This window comes from Oncorhynchus mykiss, chromosome 17 (assembly GCF_057628025.1).
Source record: "Oncorhynchus mykiss isolate SJ-2025 chromosome 17, ASM5762802v1, whole genome shotgun sequence".
NCBI lineage: Eukaryota > Metazoa > Chordata > Actinopteri > Salmoniformes > Salmonidae > Oncorhynchus > Oncorhynchus mykiss.
This window is the reverse complement of record NC_143038.1, coordinates 23,995,306-24,010,232: the sequence shown is the minus strand read 5'-3', so window position 1 is coordinate 24,010,232 and position 14,927 is coordinate 23,995,306. Positions and strand designations below refer to the sequence as shown.

The 14,927-nt window shown below is 44.0% G+C and overlaps 2 protein-coding genes across 2 annotated transcripts; both read right to left on the bottom strand.

The window, feature by feature from the left end:
* Positions 1-372: 372 nt before the first annotated feature.
* On the bottom strand, positions 373-3,761 carry LOC118940132 (uncharacterized). The gene has a single exon (XM_036948391.2). The coding sequence runs from the start codon at positions 3,129-3,131 to the stop codon at positions 1,719-1,721; it is 1,413 nt and encodes a 470-aa protein (XP_036804286.2). The 5' UTR covers positions 3,132-3,761; the 3' UTR covers positions 373-1,718.
* A 2,160-nt stretch (positions 3,762-5,921) lies between these two features.
* LOC149975874 (zinc finger CCHC domain-containing protein 3-like) lies at positions 5,922-6,741 on the bottom strand. The gene is made up of 2 exons (XM_090204181.1): positions 6,057-6,741; positions 5,922-6,007 (listed from the first exon to the last, which is right to left on the bottom strand). Exons 1-2 carry the CDS (start codon positions 6,739-6,741, stop codon positions 5,922-5,924), a joined length of 771 nt encoding a protein of 256 aa, XP_090060307.1.
* Positions 6,742-14,927: the final 8,186 nt, after the last annotated feature.

Sequence of the window (14,927 nt, the reverse complement as noted above, 5' to 3'; positions counted from 1 at the left end):
ACTTGGCCGAATGCCAGGGAGAAGCATATCTCATTAAACCCATATGATAAACCGCTCTACGTATAACAGATGTTCATGTTTCCTTTCCACTTCAACTGCCGGTCACTTGATCATATGTTCGTAGGATGCTTCATTAACTTTCGGATGCTTCATTAACTTTGGCTACAGCTCTGGTAAACGGTGTCTTTAGTTTCACATCTTACTTGTATATTCTCCTGCATGGACATAGGTGTTCATGTCCTACGGTGTCCATATTAGGACAGCCTCAATCTTAGCAGGACTTTAAGATTGAGGCTCTCCTAATATGGACACTAATCCCCCTTTTAAAATAAGCATTTGAGGTATGACTTGGCTTTGAAGTATCTCCTTTGACCTTGTTTGTTATTTAATGTTGTGTCTTAGCATCATGGTGGTCAAAGGACAACATTTGGTAGCACTCAGAGGTGAAATGTGTACTGAAATATAGAGGTACAGTAGAGGTACTGTTCCTATAATGACATTTTACTCAAGTAAAAGTAAAACTACTGGTGTAAAAAATTCAAGTGAAAAGTACTCAGAGTAAAAGTAATTTAGTTACTATTAAAATAAAAACATTGACCTTGATAATTTGCTAATATCCCTAAGGTTACTTGAGATTTGATACACATGATCTTTTCCATGCAATAAATAGAAAAATGTAGAGGAAATATAGTATGTACAGTATGAACTGCAACAAGGCACATCTGTATGCAACAAAAAAACTAAGGACTTGTCAAAAATATACTATTAACATTTGAAAATAGCAACAAATGTATTTTGTAAAAGCAATACAAAATAAAGTGCATAAACAATAAATCACCCATTCACACTCTGTTCCTCACTCACAAACTCCCTCACTCACCCACACAATGCCAAATGGGTCGTGCCAGGGCAAACTGGACATGCCTAAAATACTCAATGTCAAATTAGCTATATAGGCAACAACAGAAACTCATGGAAATGCTAAATGAATGAGCAAGCCCCTGAAATAGAAAAGGGGAATGTGCCTTGAATTAGATTGATCAACTATATAGAGGCTACATGTACAGAGTACATTACGTTATGTTTGTTTGTGGGTGATTGATGTTAGTGGCTTGTGTCAGCACAGGTCTCATTTTGTAGCTTCACGGTCGTATTTGGTTTATTGTTTTTTGTTACTCTTTTGTATAGTGTTCAGTGTTTTCTGTATTAAAATTAACGATGAACACATACCACGCCGCATTTTGGTCCTCCGATCCATCTCGCCTCTCCTCTTCAGATGAAGAGGAGGACGACCGTGACACAGAACAGATTTTTACCTTGTCAACTCGGGATTCAATCTTGCAACCTTTCGGTTACTAGTTCAACGCTTTAACCACTAGGCTACCTGCCGCCCCAGGCAGCCAAGCAAAGAGGCACTGAGTTTGAAGGTTGGGCTTGAAATACATCTACAGGTACACCTCCAATTGACTCAAATGATGTCAATTAGCCTATCAGAAGCTTCTAAAGCCATGACATAATTTTCTGGAATTGTCCAAGCTGTTTAAAAGCACAGTCAACTTAGTGTATGTATACTTCTGACCCACTGGAATTGTGATACAGTGTATTATAACTGAAATAATGTCAGCAATTGTTGGAAAAATTACTTGTGTCATACACAAAGTAGATTTTTTTCTTTTCTTTTGGAAAAGTTTCATTGACACAATTCCTTTAAAAACAGCTCATACATTTTTTACATCATTGATACACATAAAAACGGCACTAAGGCATAAAACACAGCATTTGAAAGTTACATTTAAATTTGTTAAAAAGTACATGTTGTTAAAACCAATGAAAACAACCATGAATAAAAGTACTTTCCTTGTAAAAACATCAAATCTGTAAAAGCCATTTCCTTCGGGGCCCAGAGGAGATCCCTCCCCTAGGCGCATCGCCCTAGGCGCCGCAGCGCTGTCAGGCCGTGGCCGCCGGGACCTAGGGTGTTGTGGGGCCCCCTTCCTTCCATACCACCCCAGGGCTTCCGTGGCTACCATGGCCACTGCCTGGGGGGTGGTCTCTACGTTTTTCGCTACCAGCAGGTTACGGGAGGACCACAGTGCTTCCTTCAGGCACGTGAGGGTGGGCCAGAGCTTGGTGAAGGCCTTCGTTGGAATGGGCCTTCGGACCACCCCATACAGCACGAGCTGAGGTGTTAGGTCCTCCCCTGCTGGCAGACACGAGGTGTTCAGGGGGCCTGCTTCCTTCCACAGGTCTCTGGCGGCTCTGCACTCCCAGAGCATGTGCCTCACCGACTCTTCTTGGCCGCAGCCTGGTCGGGGGCACGCGGATGTCCTCGCCATGCCCCGTGAGTGCATAACGGCCCTGACCGGGAGGATCTCGTGGGCGACCATCCAGGACAGGTCCCGATGCCGATTCAGGAGAGCAGGGTGGGCCACGTTGCGCCAAACCATTGTGGGCTCACCTATAGCGAGCCCGCGCACTGGACACACTGGTTCCCAATCCTGCACAAGAGAGAGAAGAGAGCGGTGTTTTGTTAAGAACGTGACTGTTTCTTTTTCCAGTTTAAAATGTCTTAAAAACTTCTGGAGCTGGACGTAGGGCGGGGGTAGCAGGAAAGAGACTGGGGCTCGCAGGTCGACTGGGGTCAGCCTCAGAGTCCTGAGGTAAGATCCCAGCCAGAACCGTGCGAGGGCCTGAGTCTTGTTGTTGACCGGGGAGGTGGCAAGAGTCAGATGTAACGCTGTGTAGCGGCTGCCCAGGAACAAGTAGAGGTCGGGCAAGCCTTTCCCCCCCTTGGACCTGGGCCTCTTGACCACCTCCCTCCTCAGCCTCTCCCACTTGCCTCCCCACAGGAAGTAAAAAAGATTCCGCTCCAGGTCTAAAATACTCCTTAGAGGGGGGATAAAAACAGAACTGATTAATAAAAGCACAGGTAAAATCACAGCTTTAATGATTAAAACCTTGCCCTCAAAAGTCAGCTGTCGTAGTCCCCAAAAACCCAGTCTCTGTCTTACCGTCCCCAGGATTCCACTCCAGTTACCGCTCCCTCCTCCCCCCCGGTCAAACTTTACCCCCAGTACCCTTATGTCCGTCAGTTTAACTGTCAGAGGTAGTCTGGTCCTGGGTCTGCCCATGGTCCGAAGAATTGGGCCTCTGTCTTGTCTCTGTTCAGTCTCGCCCCAGAGGCTCGTCCGTACCAGTCAGTCCTGTCCAGAGTCCTGTCGACGGATAAAAGGTCGGTACATAAAATGTTGACGTCGTCCATGTAAAAGACGCACTTGGCGGTCATCCCCCCACTCCCCGGGATACCCACCCCACTGATCCCTTGGTCCCTTCTCAAGACCTGTGCCAGTGGTTCAATACAGGCCACGAACAGAAGAGGAGATAACGGACAGCCCTGACGGACGCCGCAGTGTACTCCCACTGCTTTTGACAGATGCCCATTTGCAAGGATTTTGCTGGTGATGTCCCCGTACAGCAGTCCCACCCAAGCTAAGAACCTGTCCGGGAAACCGGGAGCGAGACCCGATCAAAGGCTTTTTCAAAATCTAAATTTAGGACTACAAGCCGCATGTTTCTGTCTCTCGCATAACAGATGGCATCTCGGATCAGTATCAGGCTGTCCGTGATCTTCCTTCCGGGCACGGCACAGGTTTGGTCCGGGTGGATCACCTCCCCTAAAACAGAAGACATTCTGAGTGTTAAAACCTTGGTAAAAAGTTTACAATCAAAGTTTAAAAGGGTTATCGGTCTCCAGTTCTTCAGGTCCGTCCTGTCGTTTTTCTTATATAAAAGAGTCACGATCCCCACTCTAAAACTGTCAGGTAGTCTGTCAAGATGTTCGAAGTCGGTAAAAACAGTCAGAAGTTTGTCGGCTAAAACATCCCAAAAGGTCAAATAAAACTCCAAAAGGAGGCCGTCCTCCCCCGGTGATTTACCCCTCTTAAAATGTTTCAGTCCTTGTTCGATTTCTGTCCTCGTCAGGTCTTTTTTCAGGTCATCTGTATTGGGTAGGGTCTTGTCGATGTATGTTAAAAGGTCCCCCATTGTTTCTTCGCACACATCTTTTACCCCAAACAGTTCCCCATAAAAATCCTCAACTACTTATTTTTTTCCTTCTGTATCTGTTTTTAAAACCCCATCTTTATTTTTTAAACGAGTCATTAGCCTACCCTTACTAACTATTTTCTTAAAAAAGTACCTTGTGCACTTCTCCCCCTCTTCTAATTCCCTTTCCTTGCCTCTTAAAATAACCCCCTTGCTTCTCTGTTCTGCTAAAAGTGCCATTTCCTTCTTTACTTCTTTAATTTCTTGGTTAAAATCAAGGCCCTGTTGGCATAGGTTAAAATACCTTTCCAGTCGCTTTTGCAGTCCCACCATGCGTCTATCTTTTTCTCTGCTTTTTTCCTTTCCTATCTCTCTAAAGAAGGTCCTCGTCCTTCCCTTCACCATTTCTCACCACTGTGCTCGCGTGTCAAAGAAGTCCTGTAGCGCCTGCCACTGGCTGAACTGCTCTCTGTACTGACTAACTACTCTATCATCTTCTAGAAGGGAGCAGTTCAGTTTCCAGGGCCCTCTTCCCACAGTCACACCCGAAGATAGTGAAAGGGTGCACGTCAGCATTACGTGGTCTGAGAAGAAAGCAGGGGTTATTCTAGCATCAGTTGGGGGACAGTCCCGGGTAAACAGATAATCAATGCGAGAGGCTCTGGTGCCATCACCACTGGTCCAGGTGAAGCCCTCCTCTCTTGGATGCAGGGTTTTAAAACAGTCAGTCAGTTTAAAATCCCTGCACAGCCCTTGCAATAAAACACTTGACCTGTCTACCTTAAAATCCCCTCCTGCCCCTCTCCTGTCTGCTCTACTTAAAACACAATTAAAATCCCCACCCACCACTAGAGGATCCCTCCCTAGCATGTGGGACTGCAGGTCCTCTAAAAGTGCACACCGGTCATGTTTATCGTTAAAACCATACACATTTAGCACGTTAAAATCCCTCCCCATAAAAGTACAGTTGGCTAAAAGAGCACGCCCACCTACCACCACCGTGCTCCCCTTCACCACCACCTCTGGGGTCTTGATTAAAATGGCAACACCGTCGTTCTTGTTAAAATTGGAACCACTTCAAATGGAGGGCCCGTGCTGCCACTTATCCTCCCATTTCCTGTAAGAGGATAAAAAGGGTAGACCACACTCCTGTAGTAAAAACACATCCGAGTTAAACCTTTCTAAAAAGGATAAAACCGACTGTGCTCTTGTTGCTGTCTTTACGCTCCTCACGTTTATAGTGGTGATTTTAAAAGCCATAAAAGGGGTGAGTAAAAACAGTACTAGAAGAAAAGGCATTGAAAAGTTAAAAGGGGGTTAGTCTTCAGGGACTTTCTCTCTCTCCCTCCGGGGTAAAGGGGTTTGGAAGGGAGAGGAGGTTAAAATAGGACTTAAAAAGGAGACTTGATTGGGGGAGTTGGAGGGGAAGGTTCTGGGTTCTTCCTCCCCCTGGGAGCTCTCCCACTCCACCTTTCCCTTTTTCTCCTCACCCTGTTCGGGGTCAGAGAGCTCCTCAGCGTTTCTTTTACGTAGGGGGAGGTGTTCCTTCAGAATCTCCCCCTCCTCTCCCGTACCTTCTGACACAGTCTCCATGGTGCTTTCCGACACCGACCCTATAATGTCTGACCCACTTGGGGATCTTTCGCTGAATATCTCTCCGGAGCCGTCTTTCTCGGCCCTTTCTCCTTCAGGGGTCACATTAGTCTGGGGCAGGGGGATTGGGGTGGGTAGGGTTTTGTCCTCTCCTCCCACTTCTTCCACCACTGCACCTTCCGCGCCCTCCACTACAGCCACCACCACCGGCTCCCCAACTGTCTCCTCTACCACCACTACCAGCTCCACTACTGCCTCCTCCTCCACCACCACCGGCTCCTCCACTACCACCTCGGCAACTGCCGTTCCAGCCCTCTGGCGCTCGAAAGCCCGGTCCGCGGCCGCCCACTCCCTCCTTCCAGCCTTGGCCCTGTTGGCCCAGGAGGAGGGGCAGTCGCGGATGAGGTGGGACCGCTCGCCACAGAGGTTGCACGACCTTCCGTTCGTGCACTCCTCGTAGCGGTGGCCCACCTCCCGGCACTTCATGCAGACGACCTTCTGACAGGCGTCTGCAAGGTGGCCATGTTCACCACACTTACGGCACAGCTTGGGCTGGTCCTGGTAGTGAACATGGCCCCTGTTCTCTCCGAGGACTATGCTGGATGGGATGGCTTTCAACCCACCATAGCCCCCAGGGTCCTCCCTTTGCTGGACAGTGACCCTCCAGGCCCCTGTCCAGATCCCGTCGAGGTCTTTTACCTGGATCAGGGGACCCTTCACGTTGCAGTACCTGCCCAGCCATACTGCAACGTCCTCCGGCTGTACGGTTTCATTGTACATATGGACACTAACGGTTTTAATGCTATTATCCGTCAGCTTGGTCACCTCGAACATCGCTGTGAGGGACCCCTGGGTGTTCAGGGCGTTCTGGAGTTTCCCCCAGAACTCCCTCAGGAAGCTGGCGTTGGCAAAACTGACATCGAAGCCCTTCCTATAGGGGAGGGCTAAGATGCAGTTTACCTGCGCGGGATGAAAGCCGAGCTCTTTCTGGAGGAATTTTCTGGAGAAATCCAATCGGGATAGCTCCATTATTTTTCCTCCCTTCTCCTTTAGAAGGAGGCGCACTGCATGGTGCCTCCTCATGCCAGCCTGTGCTGCTGACATGATGGTGGCCCACTCCCTTTACAGCCCAACACCAGTGAGAGGGGAGGGGAGGGGGAAGGGAAGGGGAAAGGGAGAGGGAGGGGGGGTGTCCTAACCGACTTGCCTGCCTGGCCGACAGGTCAAGGCCAGGCAGAGGTCACTAATCCAGATCATAAGGTACAGAAAGGCAGGCAGGCTCAGGGTCAGGGCAGGCAGAAAGGTCAAAACCGGGAAAACTAGAAAACAGGAACTTGAAAAGGTCTTGAGCAAGGGGAAAAACGCTGGTAGGCCTGACGGGAAAAAAATAACTGGCAACAGACAGAGAACATCGGTATAAATAGACTGGAGATAATGGGGAAGATGGCGACACCTGGAGGGGGTGGAAACAAGCACAAAGACCGGTGGAACAGATCAGGGTGTGACAGTTATCCTAATTTACACAAAGTACATAACTAGCTAAAAATCCTAGGTATCTCTAAATATGTCATGTCAAATCAAGCTAACATTAGATAGCTAGCTAGTTCACTTTCTGTCGGGAGAGGCTATACGGACATGTCTGGTGCCCAAAATTGATGACGTATGTCACACAGCGAGAGTTGAGTGGGGACGAATAGATTCGGTTCAGTCAGTCGTCCTAATGAGCCCTCCCCAGCTTGCTAGTTTATGCTTGTCGCTAGAAACTTCAGCAAGAATTTGCAACTTGTCCGCCAAAGTTCAAATTGAGACATGGGAGTTTTTAATCGGACAACAAAATGAACAAATGTGCTTCAGCTGCCTGTCACCATGGCCTGATATTAGATACACTATTTAGCTACTTTCCGCTAACTTAAGTTACTGCAGGCCAGCGGGACTCGGGAGCAAAGAAGATATTCTGCCACGTGTTGTTTTGCTGCGAGTTTGTAGCGCAAACTCTCCCCACTGAGCAGCAGTTGATTGTATCACAGTAACATCCAGATGGTTACTACCAATATTACAAGTTATTTTTCGTGTAGGCTGCTAACCTACTCTAAATATACAGTGCCCTCCACTTATATTGGCGCCTTGGGAAATATGAGCAAAATGGGCTGTAAAAAATGTCTTTGCTGTTTCTCCCTTGGTCTTTCATTCAAAATATTCACAAAAAAAATCTAACCTTTAATTGAAGTAAAATTATTGAAAAAAGTACATGTGAAATAAATATTTTTCTCCAAAACATGTGTGCCACAATGACAACCCTAGAAATTCTTATGAGTAAAATCTAACTGAAGTATATTCCCATTCATGTTTTACATTAAGTTCACCTGAGTGCTTAGGAATACTTAAGTGGTATGCCATGACTTCCTGTTTCACTGGGGTATAAATATGAGGTGACATACAGGCCAAGTTCCCATAGTCATCCATCACTATTGGAAAGATGAGTATGCAGTAATGATGTGCGACAAAAGGTTGTTGAGCTGCACAAATCAGGAAATGGCTATGAGAAAATAGCTCAATGGTTGAAAATGCCATTTCCACTATCAGGGCAATAATTAAGAAGTTTAAAGCAACTGGAGATGTTAACAATCGGACTGGAAGAGGGCATGTGTCTATATTGACCCCTCACACCGTGAGGAGGATAGTTAGAGTGGCCAAAAAAAATCTAAGGATCACAGCCGGAGAATTGCAGACATTAGTTGGGTCTTGGGGACATAAAGTCTCCAAAACTACGATCAGACGTCACCTACGTAACCACAAGTTGTTTGGAAGGGTTACCATAAAAAAGCCATGGCTGTCATCAAACAACAAACTCAAGTGCCTACAGTTTGCTCCTGGTACTTTCAATGGGACCGGGTTCTATGGTCAGATGAGAACAACATTTAGCTTTTTGGAAACATACACAAGAGGTGGGTTTTATGGAGACAAAGATATCCCTGCAGAAAAGTACCTCATCCCCACTGTTGAGCATGGTGGTTTATCTTTGATGTTGTAGGCCTGTTTTTCTTCCAAAGGCCCTTGACAACTTGTTTGGATACATACTTATCATGGACTCCAAGTACCAGCAGATATTCAATCAAAACCTGACTGCCACTACCTGGAAGCTTTAACTGGGCCTTGGTTGGATCTTCCAGCAGGACAATGAACCAAAGCACACCCCAACATCAACACAAAAATGGTTCACTGACCACAGAATCAAGGTTTTGCCATGGCCATCCCAGTCCCCTGGCCTAAACCCCATAGAAAACCTGTGGGATGAGCTGAAGAGGAGAGTCCACAACCGTGGATCTCGGAGTCTGAAGGATCTGGAGAGATTCTGTATGGAGGAATGGTCTCAGATCTCTTGCCATGTGTTCTCTAAACTCATTACCCATTCTAGGAGAAGACTCAGAGCTGTTATCTTGGCAAAGGGAGATGTCACGACTTCTACCGAAGGTGGTTCTTCTTCCTGTTCGGGCGGCGCTCGGCGGTCGTCGTAACCAGCCTACTAGCTGCCACCGATCCCTTTTTTCTGTTGGTTTTGTCTTGATTGTTTTCACCTGTTGCTTATTTTGGTCGGGCTTATTCCTAATGTCAGTGGTGAAGTTGATTTTCTCCTGCGTAATTTGTTGCATGTTTATTTTCCTGGTTTTTGGAGACATACCTGTTTTATGGTCATTGCCTGTTTGTTGGCTGGACCAAGTGGAATAACGCATTCATTTGGAAGTATTGCTCTCTGTGCCTGACTCTACACCCACCACTACTAGAATTCCGTGACAGGAGGTTGCACAAAGTATTGATTGAAGGGGTGCCAATAATTGTGACTCACATATATTTGAGAAAAATATTGTTTTATGTTAAGAATAAAACATTTTCTTTCAATTATTTTTGTGAATATTTTGAATGAAAAACCAAGAAAGTTTTTTTACAGCCTGTTTTGCACATATTTACCAAGGGTGCCAATATTAGTGGAGGGCATTGTAATCAAGTACGATTCAAATGGTCTACGTTAGCTACTGCCAACGACGTGATGCAGCTGCCCAGTGAAGCAACTGCTGCCCAGTGGGAAGCAACAGTGGGAAACACGGTTGCATTGGTCATTAAATGCATTTAGAAATAATGACATTAAAACACAATCGCCATTGTCTTTGTCAGATCCACATTGGGTTGACATAAATAGGAAATTACTATGAAATAATACAATATTTCAGTTGTGTATAGTACTTTTTTTTTCTCCATTCCTTAAAGTCATCATGTCATCTCTGCTCAGGCAGTAGCAGCCAGCCAGCCAGACCATCTAATCTTATATCTGTGCTCCCCATACCGTACTGTCTTTAGTCATCCCATTTAGCTAGGTTAGACTGCATAAGTACAGTATGCTGCAGAGATGTCTGACGAAATAATTGTAACAGTTCTTCAAAGAAGATAAGGCATACTTTCCCAAACTGTCTCTATTCCTGTCACCGTAGTGTTGCGTACATTCCTCTCTAATGCGATCTATGCAGTCTGTGTGTGTATAATCTACCACATATCCATCCAGATATACTTTTTTTATTATTACTCTCACCCTAATCTGTCCATATTAAGGCCAATGCATTTATCTGGGTTTATTTTGGACCTAATCTTGTCCTCTGCCTTTCCGCCTTTGTGATAACAACTCCCATTGTTAGGGTGGAGACATGAGCATCTCATCATTATATACAGATCTCGGTCCGAGCTGTAAACAACAGGCACAATGGATTATGGTCATTGTATTTAATTACCACGTTTCTACGCTTAACTACAGTATGAGTCATAAAACCTAGCGATCAAACATGGAAATGGTTCCAATTGTTTTTTTTCTAACCAATTCATTTTAGAAACACTTCAATTAAGGTCTGTTTCGTGTAGGTGTACCCGGGCGTGACATTTTGACAACCGTATAAATATCTCTAGAACACGGTGAATTTGATCAATATTTTCGCCTGTATTAACTCCCCCAAAATGAAATGCTAATTATCTCCTAATGTGGCTAACATATAGAACTACAAATGCCTGTCTCAAGTTTAATGTCACTCACCAGGGCCATGATGATCTGGATGAGATTGCCGAATCAAGACAAAGAGTCTCTGGATTAACTATCTAATGTTAGGTACATTTAGTAATTAATACATTGACAAAAAAAAATGTATTGACAGTTCTGTGAACTGTCTTGGGCAAGTTTTACATTTATACAGTACCTGTTATCTACACTACCCCTTTTGGTTACAGATAGAACCCTTTTGAGTTCCACATGACCTTTGCTTGTTTTTCTTGGCCCAAGCAAGTCTTTTCTTATTATTGGTGTCCTTTAGTGGTGGTTTCTTTGCAGAAATTCAACCATGAATGCCTGATTCACTCAGTCTCCTCTGAACAGTTGATGTTGAGATGTGTTAACTACACCTCAGATTGTTCAAGTAACACTAATGAACTTATCCTCTGCAGGAGAGGTAACTCCGGGTCTTCCTTTCCTGTGGCGGTCCTCACGAGAGTCAATTTCATCATAGTGCTTGTTGGTTTTTTGCGACTGCACTTGAAGAAACTTTCAAAGTTCTTGATATTTTCCATATTGATTGACCTTCATGTCTTAAAGTAATGATGGGCTGTCATTTCTCTTTGCTTATTTCAGCTGTTCTTGTCATAATATGGACTTGGTCTTTTACCAAATAGGGCTATCTTTTGTAAACCACCCCTACCTTGTCACAACACCACTGATTGGCTCAAACACATTAAGAAGGAAAGAAATTCCACAAATGAACTTTTAACAAGGCACATCTGTTAATTGAAATGCATTCCAGGTGACTACCTCATGAAGCTGGTTGAGAGAATGCCAAGCGTGTGCAAAGCAGTCATCAAGGCAAAGGGTGGCTTCTTTGAAGAATCTCAAATATAAAATGTATTTTGAGTTGTTTAAAGCTTTTTTGGTTACTACATGATTTCATATGTGTTATTTCATAGTTTTGATATCTTCACTATTATTCTACAATGTAGAAAAAAGTTCAAATAATGAAAAACCCTTGAATGAGTAGGTGTGTCAACTTGACTGGCACTGTACATTTAAAAACGCCACACACAGCCTACATATCATTACATACACAGAAAATGTCACTAGTTTCAGGAAACTAGGCGTATGTCGCGGATCACTACTTCACAGTAGACATTTGAATGTTGTTTTTTTAATCAAAATGCGTTTTAGGGAAGAAATGTTTTCTGGAACGTGAACATTCGTGTGCCTTAAAAACACATTTGTATGTCATCTATAAATACAAATAAATGTGTTAAATTACGAGCCTAGTTGGTTTAGCCAAGGAAAAGACAGTAACATTCCTGCTAGCCATGATTGTTTGAGATAATGGATGGGCTGGACATGCCGAGAGATGAGTTCAGGATGGTCTGCCATGTAGCACGCTGCTGTCTATAATATGAGCTGCTTAGTATTTGTAGGTAATCCTTTCTAAAGCGTAATTTTTCAAAAATATCACAAAGAACTGCACAAGTGTTTCTAAGGCTCTCCACTTTCTGGAGGACCGAGTTTTGAAATCAGTGGAATGCCCGGTAGAAGCAGAGCATGACAGCTAAGGATATGGAGAACATTCAGGCTTTTGATTGCAAATGCGGAGGGAGTCGAAAAGAGAACACATAAGGCTGTTGTAAAAAACACCTGCCTGGATTAATCAAATCAAATCAAATGTATTTATATAGCCCTTCGTACATCAGCTGATATCTCAAAGTGCTGTACAGAAACCCAGCCTAAAACCCCAAACAGCAAGCAATGCAGGTGTAGAAGCACGATTACATCTTCAAAGGAAGGGCAACCATGGCATCTGTGACAGAGATGGAGAAGCGTTCATCCATTTATAAGGGTAAGAGTCTAGCTATATTTTCAGATTTTATACGTTTCTAATTTTCTCAAAGTAATTTTCATTGCAAGTTAACACACTGTTAACTAGCTAGCTAACATTAGCTGGCTCGCTAGCTAACATTACGTGTACGATCTGTGTAGTAATGTTATTCGTACCGTGTATTTGGAAAGTATTCAGACCCCTTGACTTTTTACACATTTTGTTACGTAACAGCCTTATTCTAAATGTATTAAATAATATTCATTATGATATCAACACAGGTACTGAATATTTCCCACTCACAATTTCTCCCATGCAGAAAGGAGCTGATTTCACATGTTATAATTAGGTCTGCTAAACAGAAGATCACGAACACACACACTGTACAAAAGGACTCGGCTGCATGACGAGTACATACCATATCTGGCATATTGGTGTCTATCTGACGGTGTTTCACTTAAATCTCAGACAATCAGCAAGGACTTACACACAAGTGGCATCCCCACTCATCTAATTCACCCTTTCAAGATTGCAAATATACCAGCACCAAATCCTTCTTCATGTTTCTTTGATATCAGCATCGGTGTTCAAATGTTGTGATATCTCCCTCCAGGTGTAGTCTTCTGCATGCTTGTCCAAATATAACCACATCGGAGGGCTGTATAGGTGCTAGTATTGTCTCGTGATGTAGACACAGGGGCGGGACTTCTGTTGGAAAAGTCACTCAATACTGCCCCTCAGTCTTCACAAGGAACGATACATAGGGTCTCCATTTCCGGTTAGAAAAAAACTGTGTCAAATGCCGTAACATTTTTGGTGACGAACAATGACATTGCAAAACTGTGCTAAGCTCCGTAGTGTCCAAATCAGCCATAAGTCTACTGCACATGAAATATTACTTCTTGGAGTACGATCAAAACGGAGATTGTTTTGATCTCAAAGCACATTTATGTTCATGGTGTTACTGACAGAAAGAGAACCTCCTCCAAGCTGTTTAGTGTTCAAGGCAATTCAACTATATTACAATCTGTACTACAATCACAGAAAGAAACACTGTGATGCTGATCAAGCTCATTTGCTTATGTCACAGGTGGGCTCTGAACCCCAGTCGCCCCACTCTGGAAACCAATGTCTTTAACATTAGACTAAGGGGAAACTCCTTCTTGAGCCGAGGATGACACTGATTTTGAAGTTGCAAGCCGAGCTACCTTATCACAAGAGAGTAGGGCAGAGGTTGGATCAGTAACCCCGTGCTGAAAACAATGTGTCAATGTAACCCTCATTACTTCTGTAAGCTGCTCTGGATAAGAGTGTCTACTAAAATGTAAATGAGAGAGTGAGTCCGAGTCACCTCTGCTGCATGTGCAATACTTTTATTGTTGACTGGTATAGTACACTGAAGTTTTCCTAAAAAAGTTCAACTTACTTTTCACTTCACAAATGCTTTTAATTGAATCCACAAACATTACATGCGTAGTTAAGGTCAAACATGTATTTCTTTATATATTACGTTGCAGTTGTCAAATTAAACACATTAAGGTGGAAGAGCTGTTATTAAACATGGGCATGTTGGGAGCTCCCAGGAAATACAATGTGTCACTTGGGGTATTCTGAATAATTGTATCAAATTATGGACTGCAAAGAGTGTTAACAACAGAAGAATGTCAAACAGGAGAAATAGACTGCTGAGAGAGGAGATAACAAACAGGAAAGACAACTGTGCAAGTAATAATATAAACATTTGACAGAAGAAAGAGAAAAAACTTCAAGGCCATGAGGTTTATCATCATGCTCGCATTTCCTACAGTACTTGAAAGCAAAAGGAGAACTCACTTCGGGTTTCTGAAGAACTGTTAGCAAGAGACGCTAAAGTGCATCTGAGTGCAAAGTAATTGGTGAGTGGTCGGAAACTCTATTGACAGTGCGGACAGACATATCCAGGCCTCAGACAGTGGGAACAGTCACACTTTAATCTCTGTGGCCGATGCGGGGCCTTTAATGCAGGCTTTCAAAAAGAGCTTCCAGACCAAAACAAAAATAAAGATATCCTTTTGTTAAGGATCAGGACTCCCATTAACCTTTGAAGACTGTGGTACCTCAAACACAGCATGCTCACATCAATGTTTCTTGATAAGCTTTCACAGGCGACAATGTTTTCTGCAAACATTATGAATATGTCAAGTCATTTTTTAAATTTGCATGACTGCTCTCATCTTGCCACAGAGGGATACTGTCCACTTTGCACACCCTCCACTTTCTTAATAGTCTGCTAAATTAGCACTCAGAGTACCCCCTGTCTTGTTGGTATGGTCAAGTTATGGGGCACTTCACCCCTGATATACACTACCGTTCGAAAGTTTGGGGTCACTTAGAAATGTCCGTGTTTTTGAAAGGCTATTTTTTTGTCCAGTAAAA

Bases quoted from the DNA above. Each gene is read 5' to 3' on its own strand.
- LOC149975874 (XM_090204181.1), bottom strand. From the start codon at position 6,741: ATGTCAGCAGCACAGGCTGGCATGAGGAGGCACCATGCAGTGCGCCTC. The intron at 6,008-6,056 runs GCGAGCGGTCCC...CTGGGCCAACAG, and splicing joins AAGGTCGTGCAACCTCTGTG to GGCCAAGGCTGGAAGGAGGG.
- LOC118940132 (XM_036948391.2), bottom strand. From the start codon at position 3,131: ATGGGCAGACCCAGGACCAGACTACCTCTGACAGTTAAACTGACGGAC.